At 38.3% G+C, this 20,908-nt stretch overlaps 5 protein-coding genes across 5 annotated transcripts; 2 read left to right on the forward strand and 3 right to left on the reverse strand.

Annotated features, from left to right (window-relative positions):
* The first annotated feature begins 1,630 nt into the window (after nt 1–1,630).
* On the forward strand, nt 1,631–2,104 carry LOC128266185 (kunitz-type serine protease inhibitor PILP-3). The gene is made up of 2 exons (XM_053002522.1): nt 1,631–1,787; nt 1,846–2,104. The coding sequence occupies exons 1-2, from the start codon at nt 1,706–1,708 to the stop codon at nt 2,034–2,036; spliced, it is 273 nt and encodes a 90-aa protein (XP_052858482.1). The 5' UTR covers nt 1,631–1,705; the 3' UTR covers nt 2,037–2,104.
* A 1,098-nt stretch (nt 2,105–3,202) lies between these two features.
* LOC128266174 (E3 ubiquitin-protein ligase Godzilla) lies at nt 3,203–10,566 on the reverse strand. The gene is made up of 9 exons (XM_053002509.1): nt 10,234–10,566; nt 7,580–7,854; nt 7,285–7,457; nt 7,130–7,224; nt 6,674–6,867; nt 6,414–6,609; nt 5,592–5,948; nt 5,384–5,528; nt 3,203–4,492 (listed from the first exon to the last, which is right to left on the reverse strand). The coding sequence occupies exons 2-9, from the start codon at nt 7,688–7,690 to the stop codon at nt 4,150–4,152; spliced, it is 1,614 nt and encodes a 537-aa protein (XP_052858469.1). The 5' UTR covers nt 7,691–7,854; nt 10,234–10,566; the 3' UTR covers nt 3,203–4,149.
* A 952-nt stretch (nt 10,567–11,518) lies between these two features.
* LOC128266172 (general transcription factor IIF subunit 1) lies at nt 11,519–13,673 on the reverse strand. Its single transcript, XM_053002506.1, is given in 6 exon segments — nt 11,519–11,799; nt 11,862–12,061; nt 12,063–12,453; nt 12,541–12,788; nt 12,790–13,455; nt 13,513–13,673. Coding segments are annotated over 6 exon segments (1,731 nt in total). The 5' UTR covers nt 13,537–13,673; the 3' UTR covers nt 11,519–11,597.
* A 261-nt stretch (nt 13,674–13,934) lies between these two features.
* LOC128266173 (uncharacterized) lies at nt 13,935–15,783 on the forward strand. The gene is made up of 2 exons (XM_053002508.1): nt 13,935–14,171; nt 14,235–15,783. The coding sequence occupies exons 1-2, from the start codon at nt 14,037–14,039 to the stop codon at nt 15,738–15,740; spliced, it is 1,641 nt and encodes a 546-aa protein (XP_052858468.1). The 5' UTR covers nt 13,935–14,036; the 3' UTR covers nt 15,741–15,783.
* Nucleotides 15,784–16,802: 1,019 nt separating this feature from the next.
* On the reverse strand, nt 16,803–20,650 carry LOC128266175 (uncharacterized). The gene is given in 4 exon segments (XM_053002510.1): nt 16,803–17,362; nt 17,364–17,793; nt 19,461–19,855; nt 20,467–20,650. Coding segments are annotated over 4 exon segments (1,494 nt in total). The 5' UTR covers nt 20,632–20,650; the 3' UTR covers nt 16,803–16,858.
* Nucleotides 20,651–20,908: the final 258 nt, after the last annotated feature.

Genomic DNA, 20,908 nt, shown 5'->3' on the forward strand with positions numbered 1-20,908 from the left:
ACATATACCATTGTTCACGCAGTTCGTATATGTTGATTTGAACGGCTGTAGACTTTCCCAGCTTGTAAAAAAAAGATACAAAAATATAGATGATGACACACAAAAATTCAAGTAAAATTGTTTTAATACTGTTTTTTTTAAGGCAATAAATCAACAATTGGTTAGTTTATTAACTGCTGGGCACAGCTATTTGTGAGGAACCAAACAATATATATATATATATATACATATATATATCGATTTTTTAACGGCCGGGCGGACATGGATATGTCTAAAGCGAATTGCCTGTTAGTATCGACCAGAATATATTATCAATTAGACTAATAGGTCGAATAAACCATGCCATTGCATACTTTTTGACAAACAAAATAAGACATATGTACATTAGGGTTGATCGATTTGAGAGCTTAAAAATTCAAGAAATTAATGGATATATTTAGCCACGTTTTTTACCATTGGTAGAGATGGTTAGGATCTATCCTAAACTAAAATTAAAAAACAAAAAAACCTACTTTTTCACACTTGTTTTGAATGTTAAAGACGTCAGGATGTCGCGTTCGAAACCGTAAAATGGCACATAAGCAGATGTAATATTTAAACATTTTTTTATCCATATTTCTACACGAACTGTGTGTCTAAAATCACGTTTTACTTTCCTCTTGAAAAAATAAAATTACTGTTTTTAAAATGAACAATTTTGTAGTAGCCTTTACGGTTTGATTAAAAAAACTAAATCGTAGGAAAAAAAGAAATATAGTTTTTTGATTTATTTTTTGTGAAAAAATATTATAGTTGTTTTAAAAATATAACAATTGTTATTTTTCTTTGCTTAAAATAATTTCTCATGGCCTTCTAAGAAAAATCCGACTAGTTTTCATTGTCTTTTCAATTATGTTTCAAATTTGAGGTCTTGGTTTCTATGATACTTTTTCCCAAAAACCCAAAAATGATCATTGCAAAGTGCTTTTGACATTTAATTTTTGTTTGCAATATTGTTTAGAATTATCTGTCTATTACCTTTTAGCTATTTGATATTGCTTAGAATTATACGGAGATAACGTTTCGCTAATCAGTTTTTTGCATCCATACAAATTTCATGAGTTAAAAACATCTAAAGAGGAGCCCAGTTTAACAAAACTAACTTTTTTAAAACCATTTAGATTAGCATTTAGATGCATTTGCATTTTTGACTACGTCATAAACTTGAACTCTTTCAAAATCTGTGGCTAACAGCAAACAACATCTAATTTTAGAACAATATCAATACCTTATTAATTTTCGTAGCACTGGCAAATTTTAAGTTAAATCTTTTTATTTATTTATAACCGGCATTCTGTTTAGCACAAGTGTTTTTTTCTTGACGCAATAATTATTGAGAAAGATTAATCGAAAGTAGATCGTTCAGTTTTATTGACTTGGAAGTGGAAAGTTTTTAAAAAAAATAAATTTCCATTATCATAGCAGATTTTAATCGAATCCTACTTAATAATACTGTTTAACTGCCTCGACACAGATGCATCTCGCGCAATAATGAGAATAGTCTTCGTTGTATAGTATTATCTGATCGTCTCAAAAGACAAAAGAATAGAGGCCATTGTCGATGTGTTTTCGTCTACAAATGGAAAAATGTTGGATTCCAAGTATAAAAGCACATCATTCGACTGATCATCTCAAACAAGTCGAATATCTTAAAAAACCATTAAAAATGAAGTTGCTTCTGGTTCTGGCATGCATCGTCCTCTATGCGTCTATTTCCTGTGCCCAGCAGCGCTGCGTCGGTCGTCCCAGTAGGTTTATAGGCTATACCTGTAGACGTTAAACTGTATGATCTTTTTTATCTTATAGACAATCAAAATTGCATCGGGGGCAAGCATGAAGGACATGGAAGAGTCTCCTCTTGTCGAGGAAATGCTATGGATGAAATGTGGTACTACAACCAGCGATCCAGGAAATGCCTTAAGATGAAGTACCTGGGATGTGGGGGCAATCGAAACCGTTACTGCTCCTTAAGGCACTGCCAAAGCTCGTGTCCTTGAAATGGAATATATGAACACATCTTGATTTTGATCTTATATGCAATGAAATAAAAAAACAATTTTTATAATTATTCTTTTATTATATATTCTTGATCAGCATCAATAGACTTGAAACTATCTGCGGATAGCTTATCTTTTTAGTGCAGGATGTATACACATAAGTCGGATCAGGCCATATCAGGTGTCTATATCATATAGCTCCGATTGGAACAATCGGGAAAAATACATTTGTAAAGAAATAATAACTTTGACGTCTTTAATTTTTGTATTATTCTTTGCAATATAGTAACCTGTTTATATTTAAGTAGGCAGGATGATTTGCCACTTAAAAAAAATTGTTTGATAATTTTTTATATAAAAGTACAACATCTTAGAAATGTGCTGTGAAAATTTCTTGTCGATCGGACTAAAACTCGCTGAGATACCGATAGTCTCGTAATCGTGCTCAAGGCAGGTATATGTAAAAAATGTAAGACGTCTTTTTCTCAAAAAGACGTTTTTCAAGTCAAATACTTGCAGAAGAAAGAAAAATAATTATTTTTTTTTGAAAAGATTGCAACCGGCCGCCGCCACGGGATAAAATATCCTAGATACTCTTCAAATATTGACTCAGAAATGAGAAAAAAATCGCAAAAATCAGCTTTTTCAGCCAGTTTTCGGTATATAGTAATGGTTTCTTATTTCAAAATTATGATTTTCATTAATTAATAATTAATCGGACAAAGCTTTGGATAGATGCCATAGGAATAATCGAATAATTCAGCGGAAAATCATCATAGCTTCACTGTTTTTAAACAACTACGCATGAAAATCGAAACAAAGTTGTTTTAAAGAATATTTGGTTTTTTTGCAATGGCTGCAAGGGTATATATACTTTAAATAGCCGAATTAAATTACACTTGCAAATATAAAAATAACTTACTTTAAATTACAAATAAATTTTTTCCGGAATGGTTTGATATAAATGGTTGGCGGCGTCACCCTTCCTGTCAACCTAAGCGCATCGGGGGGCGCTTGAGCGAGCCTGGGAACTTACTTCTTCGATTATAGCATCTGGGCTTGGGGCTGGTAGCTCGAGTGGTGGATCGAAGAAAATTACGGACCTTTAGCACTTTCATTACTGGCGAAACCAATATTTTTTATTTGTAGTAAAAAAAAGCAATTCATTAGTTTATTTCCTTTACGTTTATTTTGTTGAATGTAAATTAAATTTAGATTACACTGCCACAGCATTTTTAAATATATATCTGCATCTATGCCCTAATTGATTTCGTTTTGTTGTGAACAGCTTTTATTGGTTGAATATATATATTTTTTTTTGGGAAAAATAATCACAAACTAGCGCCTAATTTTTCTACTTTAAGTGGAGTGTGGCAACGACTTTGACTTGAAATATAATTTTCCATTTTGAAAACAGAGGTGGAAAACCTATTGCATCATTGGATTTTTGTGTTATATGCTATATAGTAAACTTAAAATTAGTTAAATCGAGAATAATGTATAGTATACGGGCCAATTCCACATAATCATGCGTTTCAATTAATTTCTTTGTAATTTTGTTGGATAACAGTTCGCAATTACATCGAAATAAAACGACACCTTATTGGGTAAAAGATGACTATTTCAGTGAATCAGGTTAATAGGTGTGTCTGAGTGTTGCTTGATTTAATACAGAACCAATGATTAATGCGAATCAGGTAAACAATTAAATCTTAAACGTGTTATTCTTGGCTTTCCATATATCGTTTATATTTTTGGTTGGGAGTTTGCAGGCGAGGCGGATTCTAAGTTTGCCGATTGGGTTAATTGTAAAATGTATATAAAATAAATCACAATTTGTATACGCATATAAATGACGTGTGTGTTTTGTGTCTGTGTGGGTGTTTGTGGGTGGGTGTCCTGGAAGTGGGACAGCGCACAGTCCAACACAAGGTTCGGCTACATATTTATCAATATTAATAATAAACATTTGTTAATTATTTAAAACAAAGCAGCTGGCAGCCATAGCATTGATCGCAAGCCCCAATAAAAAACTCGGAACCGGGTTTGTGGTCCGTGGATTGGCGACCACCGACAACCTACAGGCTAAGGACTCGTGGCGAACTAGCTCGCCTCATATGAGAAACTGGCGATCGGAGGCGCTGTGCGGCAGGGCGGCCACGCCTATGCCTCCCTGCGTGGGCGTTTGCAGGAACGCCGAATCGTCGACGGCTGCTGAGTCCGCGGCAGGAGTGCTGATCGCTATCGGTTCGTAGATCGAGCGATGCGGTGGCATTTCTTCGTCGTCCTTGAAGGAGCCGCTTAAATTCGGATTGAGGATGTTGTTCGATGCGGGCATGGCCACAGCAATTGTCCCCGTCGCGGGCAGACCCATGGCACTGGTACCGGACTCAACGTGCTCCAGATAGGGTGGCGCCGCCACACTAATGACAGTCGGTCGGCGGCGGAAGAACGAGCTAAGGAGAGTAAAAGCACACATTTAGTTTATGGATTTTAATAATAACATAATTGTGTCAAATAATCCAACACTCATGAGTAAATATATTTATATAATGGTTTTCTTAAATAAAGATATTAGTTAAGGGAAAAAATGAGCATATTGAGATGAAAATAATAGTAGCGTTTGATTGTATTGCATTTACAAGTAATACAACTTCGCCGCATTTGTTAATAAAATAAAAAAAAAATTTATTTTATAAAACCTTTGAAACATTGGTGTTATTTTGTTACATTTAGAATTAATTTAAAGCGTTTTGATGTAAAACTAATATTTTTCATGGAACTTTGAAGAAAGAAAAATATGTACTTCAAAACCGAAACCGAAATAATTTGTTTTTGTCTAACCGGAACCGTAAGCGAAATATATAGCAACCAGAATAACCCTTATCGATACCGAAACATTAGTGCCGGTTCTGTAAAAATGTGTTCTTTAAAAATACATAAGTCGTAAAACGTCTTAACCATTTAATATGTCAGATCCTGCTACTGAATTTCTTTTTCACACTCCATATCATTCAAACAAAAATGCCGCGAAAAAAAAATTCCTAACGTAAATTTTACGAGTTTGACATAGTCAAACATTTAAGTAAGTGTACTGAGTGTGAAAAATAGTGTCGATGAGAAATAATATTAATTTTTTATATGAAGTTTCTAAGCGTTCATAAGTAAATAAGTACAATTGCGTGCAAAAATATTTTTCGCTCTAATCATTAACTTTTTGCAATAACAGATAGTTATTTGAACCAGTACAATACCGGGACCCGCAACTTGTTTTGGCTGTGGTACCGTAACCGCAACCCAAAGCCAATATTTTGGTTTGATTCGGTTTTAAACGCTGATATATTTACCCAAAATTGATGCGCGACCAGACCGAGGGACGAACTTCAGTTAACTGCTCGGCTAGGTGAGCCGGTAGATTGGGAGCACGGTCAAAGGGATTGATGCGTTCGTGTGCTCCAGACGTGGCCGGACGTACTTCGTAGTCCAGTAGAGCTGCCCAAGCAAGCGCATTAGCTAATTCAGCAGATACAGAATTAATTTCGCTAGCGGACGTACCATTCTCATCGTCGGAGCTCTGAGACTCCTCAAACGGATTTCGGCCAGCGTCTCCACGACGGAAGGTTCCGTGTCGTGTGGTTCCGGCAACAGCCGCCGCAGCAACACTCGAGCTGCTCCCGGCAGCTACTCCAGTTGCCGAGGAGGCGGAGTTCACCTGAGTCGCCTGCCTACCATTGGATTGCTGCTGCTGCAGCAGTGGCGTAGTATCGTCATCTGTATCGGTGACGTTATCCAAAGAAGGCTGTCGATTCCGACTTGCACGCGCTTCGCCCTTCGTAAAAACCTTGCGCTTGCAGATGGGACAGACACGACGGTTTTCCGTAAGCCAGGGATCGATGCAGTGTGTGTGATAGGCTAAAAGAAAAACGGGTGATTAATTTATGGATCTAATAATATTTAGCATTATTTAGTAATATAGAATAAAAACATTCCCAGAACATGCTAAAACTCAATTTGATTTTTTTCTTCGCTTTGTTTTGTTGTTTTCTCTTCAATAGATAGTAAAAAAGCAAACAAACACAGACTTTTCATTTAAATAATTTTCAGTAGACGCTTAAGTTTTTTTTTGTATTTTGCATTACGGTTTAAACAAAAATAATTATAAAAGTTTAAAATATTATTTTGTTGGTTTTTGATGCAAACAAAAAAGAGGATCATTAAAAACAATTAAATATTTATATATTTGAAGCAAATTGAGGAAAGCTGGTAACAAAATATACAATATAAACCCCCTTAATGCATTGATTCAGGTAAATGAGATATCATAAAACCTCTACAAATTAAGCGTATAACTAAGTTCAATAAAGTAAATTCACTTACGATGCGAGCAGGGCAGCACACGCAGCTTATCGTCCTCGATGAAGTCCTCCAGACAGATGACGCAGGTGTCGTATTTGTTGTTCGCATTGTTCTTGGTGTATCTGAGCACTGGCAACTTCTTCAGCATGCTCTTTGGCAGTCGATGGCGACGCTGGCGGCGCTGCTCGCGAATGCACTTGTAGATCATATAGATAACCTATCCGGTAAACAAAGAAATCCAGTCAGAGCAAAAACAAGCGATTACACTTCGGATCTTTTACCATGATGATGAAGCACAGGCCAATTAGTATGGAGAAGGGCAATATCAGCTGGGTATTAATGTTGAAGGGCAGCTCATCGTTAATGATTAGCACCACCTCGGGTGTGTTGTACGTGGCCAGCGCCTTACCAGTCGTGTGGCCCACGAAAACCGACGGTATTCTTATGCCCGACGAATTATCGGCGGACATTTGCTCTGCAATTTAAGTGAAATTAGAAATCATACATTACATAATAAAGCTAAATAAATATAAGCACATTATTAATTAAAAAACCAAAATATTTTTTTACTACACCGCAAGAATTAGGGCAAGTGAAAAGTATTGTAAGTAACCTTCACAGTTAATCCCTGAGCTTTGAACGCTCTAATTTAATTTTAGGGTTCCTATTATGTTATTTCTAACAATTCTTTGGGTTACTTATTTCGTTGACATAATTACATTCGTGCGTGTGCTTACCCAAGTCATCGCCGTCGTTATTGTAAACAATCACAGCAGAATAGCTTGCATTCTGGGCCACGCGCACCTTCCGCTCAAAGGTGCAATCGCCACCGCTACAAAAGAGTTAAAGTTAAGCTAGAGCAATGCATTTAACTTGTACTTATATTACTCACCGCGATACTAATGCCACAAATTTGGCTGAGGGTGGGTAGTTCAAGTGCGGTGGTCTGTCCAGGCCATCACAACCGTAGTAAGGGTACCTGGCGGGAACCACATACACTTTGAGACCATTTGAAGGCACCTGGGGCCCGAATTGCGCTGGCATGTCATTAAACTCTTCAATTAACTGAAAGTTAAAATATAACATTAGCTTGAAATCTTTTATAGGATGAATATAAACGTATATCTAAAATAGGTAAATTTAAGTTAATATATTTGTTTTTATAAGGTTGCCCTTGCTGAACATACCTGACTGGTTATTTTTCGATAGACCAGCACATGACCCCTGACCACAGCAGCCTCATGACAGACCAGGCACAAACCCAGCAGGGTGAGTATGTGGCAACTCCTCTTGGACATTCTGCCACCCAGGACACTTCTTCTGGAGATCGGGTCTTCGTCTATACTGTTATTGTTCTAGTCCGCTATGTCCACTGCTGCTGCGATTTGTTTTTACCATCCGCACTATTTGCATGTCTCATTTGTGTGACACCGCCAGCGATTTAGTGCCTTTAGGCTTCGGGCTGAAAAACATAAAGGCAAAGATGTTTAGAAACTGATAAATCTTGTGTGTTTGGACCTCAAAGTACATATGGTAGCAGTGTTGGGAATGCCTTGGTGTTTATTTTAATATATGTACCTTACGAAAAAGTTATCTTGGTATTTTGGAACCGAAATAGTTTTTATTTTGGTTTTTTAAATTAGCTACATCACAATTTTACTGCGTTAAAAAAAATTCCAACGAATATTCAAGATATATTTTTTTTGTGATGTTTGTAGTTTATCAAATGCCTTGTAGATCCAAAAAATAAAAACAAGTACCTTTTCCAACACTGTACTTAGGTAAGGTAAAAAAATACAATTTTTCAAATTTCTAGGTAAGTCAAAACGTACAAAAAGGTAAAAACGCTTTTATTAAATAGGTTTGTTTTTGAATGTAATAATTTTAAAATTAATATGATCTTCACGAAGTTGCAAGTGAATTTTGATATTTTTTATACACCCTGGAAATTAAGTCTAGTTGTAGCAACATAAAAAAAAAACATAATTGTAGCTTGTACTTAGTTATTTCTTCGCAAATATTTTATACTATTAGTAGTAGCTTTCCCAAAATGGATCTTTAGTGCTAAAAACAACCAAATGTCAAACTTAAAATTTGTAAACTGTATACCTATTTATAGACATTTTCTGCTCGAAAGGAAGTTCATAATTAATCGACATTTCAGAGCTTTTTTTCCGTCTGCTTATGTAAATGAGGACCCTGGTTGATTCAACCTGCAAATTCTCCCCCCACCAACAAACAAACAGCTCAGCTGATAAGATAAACGGCTTGTGATCAATGTTTCTTATTTCACGAGCAACTGGGGCTATTGTTAATTTGTTGATTCTTCAAAATTTAACTTATTTTCAGTCATGCTGCTGCTGCTTCTGTCAAACATCTGTTTTGTTTGTTGACACAGCGTCGTTTAGTTCCATTTCTCACGAATGCATTTTATGTTTACCTAATAGAAAAAATCAACGCATTTCGCTGTATGTCTGTTATTGAGCTCAATTTGCCATCAATTGATTTTATCGCCATCCAATAGTGACCGAGATCTTAGGGGCAGCTGCTGCAGATGCCATCAAAACTAATACAAAGGTCTGCTTGCCGGCTTAAACCAGATGAGTCACGAGCAGCGTTTGCTGATAAGACCCAGATCGCATGCCCATTTACTAATCGCCGCCAGAACGCTGTCGGATCCACAAATGGGGCAGAAACAAATGTGGAAAGTTTTTTACGCCAAATTATTAAATCTGCTAATATTTTTGGCACACACCCCGGGGCCAGTGTGCAAATATGTCACAAAATCTGTATTAAATTTACGATTTAACGAAAAGAACGTCACAGACATTAGCACATCGATAGACAAACGGAGCAGAGGTTTTAATGAGAACGTGACTTTATTTTTATTGGATGGGTAAACAATAATGCGAAATTCAATCTGTGGAGGCGCGTGCGTTTAATAGAATATCGTTCAAGGAATTGTAGCTACTTATAGTTTATAATCCTTGCGCCTCGGTTACATTTTTATAAACTAATTAAATGCCCAAACTATTTGTTAACAATTTTTTTACAATTTGTTAAAAAATATGTTATTTTTAAAAATATAACATTTTACAACATGTATTTTACATATATCCCAAAATTGATTTGCCCTGTAAAAAATAACATAAACAAAAAGTTGTAGTTGTAAAAAAGCAAAATATTACAATTAAATAATTATTAATTCTTTAGAAAATAAAATACAATAAACATAAACTTTCAAAATGTTGACTAGCTCTTTCTCTTATCAACAAACTTTTTTTTTTAAATTTTGTTATTAAAAAATAAGTAGCCCTTAATCGCCTGAAGCTTATGCAAAGTAACCAAAATATCCAGGCACATCGATTGTATGTTAACCAATAAGAAATGTTTCAGAAATTAAAATTCGTGAAAATCACGTTAATTCGCTTTGTTTCGAATTACACATTACACACCACACGCAGCGCCCAGCCACCCACACTCACACACACTCACGAACGCACACCTTGAACTTTACAAGGCACGAATGTGATTTCAAGGTTTTCTTTTTGTAGGAATGTATGTGCATGTGCAGAAATGTGCCCTGAAAAGCCCACAATCGTGGGTTACAGGTGAAAACCCCCAAAGGATAAGCGAATAATGCGCCCAATTGAAGACAGCAGCCGCAAGTTAATGTACTTCAATTTCGAATATTCGCTTTTGTTATGATTTTTTTCAGGCGTATCTGCTGGGACCCGTGTGCATGAGTGTGTGTGCGTTAAATTAACACAACAACAAAGCAGCTGAGCGATTTCCTGTGCTTTTCCGACTTTTGATTCACGTACACCCACTGCTCACTCACTTGATTATTGTTTTTCGTGCTTTTGGCTGACTGTTAAGGCCGATTTTTGGCCAAATCCAATATCCAGTCCGATTTTTTCAACACTCGCTCGCCCCTTCACTCGTCGCCATCGCAGTGGTATTGCGTTTTACTTTGTTTTGCTCCTGCCCGTGGACGTGGGATTCCTTGGTTCGTGGTCCAATTTCAACGGGGAATGCGACAGCTCCTTGGCTGCAGCCAGAGCATGACAGTCGCGATAAGGGACACTTTGGCTCCACTTTGCTAATTATCGGATATTAGAATTTACATCCGCAGAGGGCTCACACACAAACATCTAGAGCTGGAACTTAAAACGATTGTGATCATTTAACCATACCGTACAGATATCGATAGCTACCGATATATTGTCATAGTATCTAACAAAGTCACATCCCTAACATTAAACGTAAGCTATCGTAAATAATTTGAACGCGAGGAAAATTTGTAACCTGTAGTCTTGATTGACGTAACGAGCTTTCATTCGAGGGTTGTATATATTATCCTTGCAGATGCTTATTACTTTTTTTTCCAAAAAATTAGCTTGTTAAATTTGTTTATGATGAGCAAAAACTACCAAAGCGATTAAAACCTAAGGAATGACTCGTTAAAGATAATTGCCGTAAAATTGTTTTAATAAATCAGAAAAATAAAAAAATATCCATAGAAACGACCAGTCAAAATTTGCGAAAATTAGTATTTAATTAAAGTAAGTAGTATAAATAGTAGAAGATCCTTTTTAATTTTTAAAACCCACAGGACTAAATCGCTACTACATTTTTTTTATAAATTTGTCTTTTTGCGATACCTTGCAAATACAAAACATTCCAAATTTTCCTTAAATGAATTTTGATTTAATGTTAAAGGTTCCAGATGGCCGTTGCATTTTTAAATTGTAGAGTATTAGCTCCCAAGTTGGAAAAAAATTGCGGTCAAAATAAAGCAGTTTTTTAGCATATGGAAATATTAAAGAAAAAAAGCTAAGAACATTTAAAAACTTTTTACGTTTTCGGGAAGCTCATAAGCTAAATGGGGCAAATATAAAAATCTAGACTTATCATAGGTATAATAATTTTAAATATTTTTAAAAACTATTTCTAAAAATAGGTTTATAGATTTTTAGCTTTTGCAAGAAATAACGTGGACGATGTATCATTTTGAAAAAACTGGCTTTACTGGTATTAAATTGAATTTTCGTATTATATTTATTTATAGTGTCTTCTGTTCATATACTCCTTTTTCTTGTTCAAATAAAACCAAATTTTACAAATTGATTTAAACTTTATTCGTATATATATTAAGTGAAACAATAATGCATTTGGATTATGTTTAAAATCACGTGAAACTGGCTACTTGATCCAGAGATACATTTTCCCCTGAATGGTGTGCTTGACAGGATTTATCTTTTTGAGGATTTTGGTCATGGTCTCAACCAAACGGTCGCTTGAGACGGGAGTTTTCTTGTTCTTGAACTTGGTGAGCAGCTCGGTGGCTGTGAGAGGTTTGCGCTTGAGGTAGCGACGCACTGCCTCCTCGGTGATTCCGTAGTCCCTTAAGAGAAATGAGTACACAATTAATTGGAATTCCAAAAAAGATCCCATGGCTTTACTTACTCAACTTTGCCGCCAGAGAAGGAAGTGGGCAGCGAGGTGGTGATCTCATTCTTGGGACGCTTGGCAGGGGTGCTGGTGGGACTGTTACTGGTGTCCGATCCGGTGAGATCGCTGGGCAGGCTGTTCATCTTGCGCTTGCTGACATCCGTCGCGAGCGTCGGGGTGGCCGACCGTGATTTGTTGGCATTGCTGCTGCTGCTGGTTGAGGTCCTTGCTGCTGGCAGCGCTCTCTTTGTCCTTCTCCTTCTCCTTGTCTTTGTCCTTGGACGTGGCCTTCTTTTTGGGCGGCCCATTACTCAGGTCGTCCTCGGAGTCTGTGCTGTCTGAGCTGAAGTCTGTGGACGAGTCGCCGCTTCCGGTCGACTTCCCCTTTTTGTCGTCCTTGGAGGGTTTCTTCTTCTTTTTGTCCTTGGAGCCCTCTTCCTTGCCCTTCTCCTTCTTTTTCTTCTCGCCGTCGGCGTCCTCCTTATCAGACTCATCAGACTTCTTCTCGTCCTCCTCCTCTTCGTCGGAGGTAAGCAGCTTCCGCAGCGCATCCTCCTCGGCCACCCCTTTCATGTCCTTGTCCACCTTGGCCTCCGGATCTGGTTCGCTAAGAAGAGGCATAAAAAATGGTCAGTGGTAGTTGAATTACCAATAGACGAAGTAATATACTTGTCTAATTATTTGGGATACATACTCTTCACTGGAACTGGTGTCATAGTCCATTTCCCTGCCCTCCTCGTCTCCATCGTCCGACTCCTCGAAAGCCTCGTCATCCACATCCCGCTTTTTCTTTTTCTTGTCCGCTCCCTTCTTGCCCTTGCCTTTGGCCTTGCCGTCGTCGCTGTCCTCCTGCTCCTTTTTCTTCTTATCCTCCTCGTCCTCCGAGTCGGACTCGTCCTCGGAATCAATCCACTCATCCATGTCAGTAATCTTAAGCTCCTTAGGACTTTTTGGTGGCTGCCTTTATTAGCTTAGCCTCTTCCGGATCCTGTTCCTCCTCCTCGTCCCCTCGCAGACGCTTTCGCAACATAAGAGAGAAGTAGTTCATCACCTTTTTACGGCGACCAAATTCCTGTTCAGCCTCTTCCGCAGATAGGGATTTGTAGCGCTGAATCGGCTGGAAGTTGTACCACTCTGTTAGAGGATACGCTTCGATGGCACCGTCAGGAGCATGGGTGAATACGTAGAAGGCGGCGTTCTCGCCCACGCCACCCTCGCGAATGCCCTTAAACTTCTTTCCCGTTTTGCCGCCCACTTTCAGGATCCAAGGCTGCGCCTCCGGCCGGTACTTTCTCGCTATTATGCCAAACTTCTTCCGACGCGCCTCCTCTCGCTGATCTCGATTGTACTCCGACCCGGCACCGAACTTAGGCTGATCCTCCTCCATGCCCCGGAACTCCTTCATATTGTTCTCCCGCTCCAGTTTCACATTGCGCCACTGTGCGAAATCCACGTTTAGCGTGGCGTTGAACCGCATCACATGGTGCTTCTTGGACATCTTGGGCACCCGAATCTTGAACTCCTGCACGTTGGCGGAGGAGGAGGCGGATCCTGAGGCGACAGAGGCAGCGGCGGTGGCAGCTGCGGACGTGGAGCTAGCAACGCTCAGCTGCGAAAAGATTAAGTTAAGTTTTCGTATAAAGAAATCGTTGGGTTATGGTCTTACCGTCGACTTCGACGCACTCGACATGTTAATATGTTCCTCTATAAAGGCTAATACTTTTCATATGTTGCTATTTATTTACTATTTTTAAATGTTTTCCAAACTATTCCAATGCAATTCGCAGGAAAGAGTCGGACATGCTAGTGATGCGCCATCGCCCGATAACAGAGTCGCAGCGAATGGTCCTGTTATCTATCGAGAGCAGTCAGTTTAACTATTGGATCGAGATGAGTTATCGGAAAATAGGCAAAATGTTTTTGTAAATATATATAAAAAGGAAGACAATTGGTAAATAAAGATATTTTATCTAAATTATCATTATTTTTGTTAAAAATGAATCTTTACATAATTTAGCACTTATAAAGGCTAGCATTTAAAGTATTTTAACACTGTGACCGCAGTCACCGTTCACACGATAACATTTTCAGCAGTGACTCTTTACCGGCTATCGTTCATCTCGCATAGCGCTGTGCTCTACAGTTTGTTTAGGTTTAATTATTGAAATTGACCCTTAAATTTATAGAAAAATGTCACGGAATGTGACGCTCTCGGATGAGCAGAGCCGGCTGAATGCGCGTCTGGAGGCGCACATGGTTTATATATGTCCGGAATGCGGAAAGGCATTTCGTACTCAGGCCGAGTGGCGTCAGCACTTGAACACGGCAAGTTGGGATTTCTTCCAAAACTAGGTTCACCTATGTTAATGGTTTTTGATTTGCCCACAGAAACACGACTATCTAAAGAAGACCTACTCGGATTTCAACTTCATCCAGATCGATGAGAGGTTTCACGAATGCCAGCTGTGCTTCAAGTGGGTGGAGAATGCCCACAAGACCATCGCCCTGCTGCAGTACCACTACTTCATGCACCTGGAGCACAGTGAAACCTATCGGTGCGTGCACTGCCGCATGGCCTACACGAGGCGCAGGGCCCTGAATGTCCACCTGTTGGAGACGCACATGCGGGAGATCGAGAAGTACGAGAACAAGCTGCGACAGATGAAGCGGCAGCAGCAGCAAAAGCCCACCGTTGTGCCAGAAGCTGGCAGCCCAGGCAAGGCACGAGGGCGTCCCAAAGGATCCGGGAGCAAAAAGCAAAAGGATCTGCTGCAAAAAGCGCTCATGGACATCGATCTCCACACGGAACTTGAGAAATCCCCAACCCAACCATGCGTGGCAAAAACAGCAGCAGCTCCTGCAGTCGCACCCAAGACCAATGCAAATGCCAGTGAACAGAATCTGGACAGATGTTTGAATGCCTACGAGGATATTGTGCGAAAGGAGGAGGAGAAGGTGCCCAAATATGACGCCGAGCTGGAAGCCCTTTGCCAGGAGTTCTTTGAAGAAGGCAGCATCGCTAGCAAAGGAGGAGCGGATGTTGGGCAGCAGTTAGTCGATGCGCCGCCGCAGCAGGAAAACCAGGAAGTGGTCATTATCGAGATAGATGCACTCGGCAAAGAGGAAGTGGCCCAGTTGAAAAAGGAAATGAAATCGGACTCACTGGGCCAAGCGGCCAAGCGTCGTCGTCTGTCCACGACGCCCCCACGCGACTCCGACACGGAGATGTCCACCAACGGCCTAATGAAGCTCATCTCGTACTTGTGCCCCAAATGCGGCAAAGAAATCTCCTCGATGGACGGATGGCGGACGCACGTGTTCAAGAAGCACGACTTCGAGCACATAATCGAGAACAGCTTCAAGATCCTGGATCCGGGGCGCAAGGCCATGTGCCTGCAGTGCCGCGAGGTGCAGCCGACGACCCAGCGGTCACAGCTGCAGAAGCATTGCTTTAAGCATCTGCCTTACCGATCCTATCTCAAATGCACACTCTGCGAGCGCACCAAGACCAGCACCTCAAAGATCCTCAACCACATTCGCTACAACCACCAGGAGGAGCTGCAGCGGAAGAACAAGACACAACTACTCATCAAGCCGGAGCCAAAGTGGTCTAGTCCCAATAAGTCAGGCCAAGCAGCCAAGCCGGATGACGCCGGTTCGGGTGACGAGGAAGAAGAGGATGAGGAAAGTTTCGTTTGCGAGCACTGCAACAAAAAATTCCAAGCTAAATGGCGTCTCGATCGGCATATCTTTGTTTGTAAAAGGGTGGGAGTCACCCATCCAATTTCACCAGTCGATGGTACCGTCGAAGCTATGCTGAATAATTTGCGAGAGGGGCACTTGCGGATGAATGTCATTTGGAAGGCGATGCAACGTGAGAAGCTTAAGATATAGTATAATTAAACCAGTAAGCTAATAAATAAAGAATCTTAAACTACATTATTACGTATTAGTTTTATTTCACCGATCAAAACATTAAAAAAAACCAGCTGATCGTAAATTTACAAACTTTATGCAGTTCGCAAGTAATAGGTGTTGGCCCCTTTTAAATACAATGGCATTAAGCTTATTTAAAATAATTTTATTAAAAAGTTGAATAACTAACAAACTATTAAAAATAATAATAATATGTTAATGCTTAAATCAGAAATATAATGATACCTTGAAAAATATACATTTATAATTTCTTTCAATAACTAAATGTTGGACTTTTTTAATGTCTCAAAACCAAATAAGCAAACAGCTTAATCTTTACAATGATTTGAAAAATTTAAACAGAAATGGGACTTCCTGTGGCCTTTGTCACGTTTAGTAACATTTTATAGGTTCATTTAATATTTTTTTCAGGGGTAACTCACCCTTTCCACTTTTTAATGAAAGCGCTTGGGCCTTATTTTGGAAATCGAATAGTTGAAGCCTGAGCTCAAAGATTTAAAGATTGGGCATTAACATTATATTAAAACAATAATTTTAAATAACAAATGAAGCTATTTTTATAAAATCAAACGGCTATGGATAAAGGACATTTCAGTAAATAAACGATTTTCAACCATAAAAAATTCGTGTAAAATAGATTTTTCTGCGGACTGTTGAGACTTATAGTTTTTTTTTGCTTTGACAACGTTTCATTGCATTTATATCAGTTATATCATTCCCTTTTTTGAGTTAAAGATTATGTTGGAAACAGGGACTGAAGGTCGGCTCGAAGATCGAGTAGAAGGCGAAGTTCTTCACAGAAGTGCTCGAGACCTGGCGCAGCATGAACATGTGCGTCGTTATGGACTTTTTTATGGGCAAAAAAAATTGTTTTGTAGAATATTTAAATTTTGCAATAGCTGGCTATTGCCGAAGTTTGCTACAAGATAAAATATCTAAAAAAAAATCTTTTAAATTTATTTAAGATGTTTATTATTATTAAGAATATAATAATAGTTTCTAATGTAATTTATAGGCTTTTTCTTTAAGTTGTGGTTTTAAATTTAGGAACATCCATGAATGCAGTTAGTCCAAACTTAACTTATGGCAATCCATCGGGGAGCGGAATATGTGTTACGATGGTGACTTCTCGCGTTAAGTCTTCTACTGTGACCCATGGACCGGCCCATTAACCCAGTGCGTTGCATATTCAGATGACGCTTTCGAATGGTCCTGTATACAGCTGTCTTCATTGTTCTTAAAGTTAAAGAATCGTCGACATTCTGCTTCGCGCGATCATCGTCCACCATATGGTTGCTGGTTATGACCATGATCTTGCGACGACCATGGTGCAATTCAGCCCGTTTCATTAGCTGCAGGAAGCGGGCGAATTTTTTCTGCAACATGTCCTTATCGGGAGGTGTTGGCGTGGGTTCCATTATACCTTCAAAAGTGGTTTCCTCTCCGGATGCAGCTGGTGGGGCTGGTGTCTCAGCTCCTGCTGCTGTGGCATCACCTCCAGCAGCTGGAGCGGGGCTGGCGGTATCTACTGGAGTTGTTTCCGGGGTTGTTCCACTAGCTGGTGCAATTGTTGCTGCCTGCGGCATCTGGAGTCGCTGTTCCTTCGGCTCCTGGGGCTACTGCTGCTTCGGCCGGGGCTGAGCCATCTCTAGGCTGTATTCCAGCTGGAGCGGCATCATCCACTGCACTCTGTAGCACAACAAAGCTTCCTTTTCTCACAGTTCTCGCTGCCTTTGCTTCCGCTTTTTCGGAGTTCCCCACACTTGGTCCTATCTTTTCGTACTCCTCGCTTTCGGAACAGAGATGTACGTATTTTGGGTTGACTCCGGTCTTGCAGGACGTGGCCGCATGCTGGCCGGTCTCGTACACGGCCGAGCCCACAGCTGGGGCTTGGCCAAAGTTGCACGTGAAGAACGTCTGTAGCCAGTCGTTGCGGGTCTGCTGAAGGACGGCACAGCCCACTAGACCAGCGTTCTCCAATACTATCTGTATGAAGTTGTACTTGGGTGGCCTAAAATAAATATACACAATGTATTAATTTATGATAAATTAATTTTAAATAATTGAGTAGCTTAATGAGCCTTGGAATCTGTTAAATAATAATGTTATTTTAAGTATTAAATTCGTATGTCAACAAAAAGTAATTTGATAAACATTTATTAGGGATAGCTAATCTTTCAATTGCGATTTTACCCGGAATCGCTAAATCTATTTCACATAGATTTTTGAAGTCAAAAATTCAACTTCGCCAAAATTTCGCTTTTAAAATTTATATTTTCTGTCCTTGCAAAAAAAAAAACTTTAAATAAGCAGTAGTTGGAAACAAAACTGCTTTTCAAAAAAATAACTGTTGTATTTAAAATATTTTGTTTTAAATGTCAGGTTTTTCTTAAAAAGATCTTAAGATATATTTCCCTTTCGACATCTTTTAAAAAAAATACTTAAGAGGTGGAAATCCCTAGGAAAGCCGGAAAATCTTCGGAACACCAAACAATCATTCTATTTTCTCACACACCCTATAAATTGCCTTAGTAAGAGCGATCACTTCATACTGGCGACCAAAAAGAAAGGCGGAACCAGAACCACATACGTTCGTTAGTTCTACAGAAGCTCGAGAGACGAACGGACGCACTTCGCCTGCGAAGCCTTATTAAAATTCTTTTAGTGGTTATCGCAAAATAAAACTTTAGAGTTATTCAAATTATGAATAGTTACTCGGTAACGAAAGAAGTTCGTGAAAAGTAGGTAAGAAGTAAGTATTTAAAAAAAAAAACAAGGAAGCAAACTTCGGCAAGCCGATGTTCATATACCCTTGCAGCTTTTGCAAAAATTCTTGAAAAAATTAATAATATGATTTACTTGCGTATATGTTTAAAAACATTGAAGCCATGAAGATTTGCAGCTCAATTATTCGATAGTTCAAATGGCAGCTATGTGATACCGTTTTCCAATTTTATTAAAATAAAAAGCGTAATTCTGAACTGTCAAATTATTAATAAGTAAAAAGAATTACAAAAAAAATTACATAATAGAAAAGTTACATAGTTTCTATATTTGTATTTTTTTTTTAGTTTTATTGTTTCCATAAAATGGACGATAAAGTCGTCCGATTTTGGTCAAACCGTAATTCTGAAATATTTAACCATTACTATATGTGGGAAAACTAAAAAAAAAAATTAAAAAACAGAAAAGGTATAATCTTTAAAACTTAGAGACTAGTTTGCGTAGAAACGGACGGACAGACGGACATGGCTAGATCGACTCTCCTAGTGGTGCTGATCAAGAATATATACACTTTATAGTGTAAATATTTTAATACCCTCTGCCAGGGTATAAACAAGGTATCACAATTTAAGAGGAACCACTTAATTAAATTGAACCAGTTTAAGCACTTGCACTTAAATCTGCAAGATATTTAATGAAAGAGATATACCTTTATTCACCAACTTTTGTAAAACCCATTTTTAAGGCGTTATAAAAATGTCTAACAAAAATCCAACAAAATATTTGCCATAACTTTAAATAAAAAAATTTTGATAAAAAGAGAACAAACAAACTTTTAAGTTGATCAGTAAGGAACGGTAAATTAAACAAATCAATTAATTATCGAACGCAGTTAAAAAAATGCGTTTAACCTTTTCGGAAGAGCCAGCAAAAACTTTACGAAAGAATTCTTACCCCTTTTTAGGATCCTTATACTTTATGATGTCCAACATCGAGGTTCCGGAATTCTCCCGCATCCAAAGCCCATATATATCCTTAAGAATGTCCTCAAGGTCTGGGATTTTTCCTCTCATAGCTCGATAGCCAACAATCTGGCCGGCGTGAGTTGATGTCTTTGTGTTCCGGCATTCGTCGCTCTTCATGTAACAGTCTTGCACATTGAACTCGGCCAGGTAGGAAAGTTCCGGGTCCCACTTCAATGTACCCATTCGGGCAGCAGGACTCAATCCGTTGAATCCGCCCTTGGCCACGCTGTCCCGCAACGCGTTAAAGCGCCCTACTAAGAACCTTTGCAGCTTATCATTTATGACTAAAACTTCAGCGTCAAGAGAGCACGCCTCGTGCAGTACCTAAAAAATTGTTTGCAAACCTTAGGATTTGTTAGGAATAGTCATAATCTTAATTTTGAATGGAAGTTATAGGTTTTATGATAAATTATATCGATCATTAAATTTATTTGCAACTTCAGGGAAATTTTAGTTAAATAATGAGGTGAGTAATTTGTAAGAAGCAATTATAATATATATTCTTTAATCCAATGGTACATGACATGGTAGCATGATAGCATGCCACTTAAAGAACATTCTCTTAAATTTTCGTGGAGAAATATTAATTAATATGCAATTACTCTGAAGCGTCTCGGAAAATGTCTCATCTAAGCAAATAAGAAAAAAAAATTAAGTTATCTTGTATATTATGTGTTGAAAATTTAAAACAATGATGATATGATGGGCATCTACTTTAAAAACGTGAGTTGTTTGAAAAAAATTAATTCCGACACATTTATCTAAGTGGCATTACTAATAAATTAAAGGTATGGCCAAGCGTTTAATTACTTCACGGCCATTCAATACCTTTTTTAAAGACTCCTAAATCATTATACTAAAAAATTTATGGTAGACTACTTTTACATTCATGATTGAAAATAAAGATGTTTATTCAAAAATAAAAAATAGCTTACCAAAGAGGCGTTGCAAGCCACATGTTTTTGGCCTTTTAAACACAATGTCGAATCGCAGTAGTCCTCATTAAATTTCGGGGCTTCCGTCCCCTCAATTGCGTCCTCCTGGGCTGCTGTTAGGTGAATGGCCAAACTGGCAAAGAGGAGACTGCCAAGAACCAACATTTTTGATCTAGATCTCAAGGCGTACTAACGTTTTGTACAAAATATTTATTAAAGCCATTATTCCGTGAAATCATAATTACTGAAGTATAGAAATCAACAGATAACAAAATAGTTTCAATAAGTATTGTAAAAAAAAAAATTTATTCAAAATTTATGAACACACATTTTAAATGAAGCCTTTGAAAAAGTTTGTTATTGACATTTATGTTTAACATTTATGCAAAACAATAGTTTCAAAATACAATTAATTTACTTTACAGAAGTAATAATTTGTTCA

This window comes from Drosophila gunungcola, chromosome 3R (genome assembly GCF_025200985.1).
Source record: "Drosophila gunungcola strain Sukarami chromosome 3R, Dgunungcola_SK_2, whole genome shotgun sequence".
Lineage (NCBI taxonomy): Eukaryota > Metazoa > Arthropoda > Insecta > Diptera > Drosophilidae > Drosophila > Drosophila gunungcola.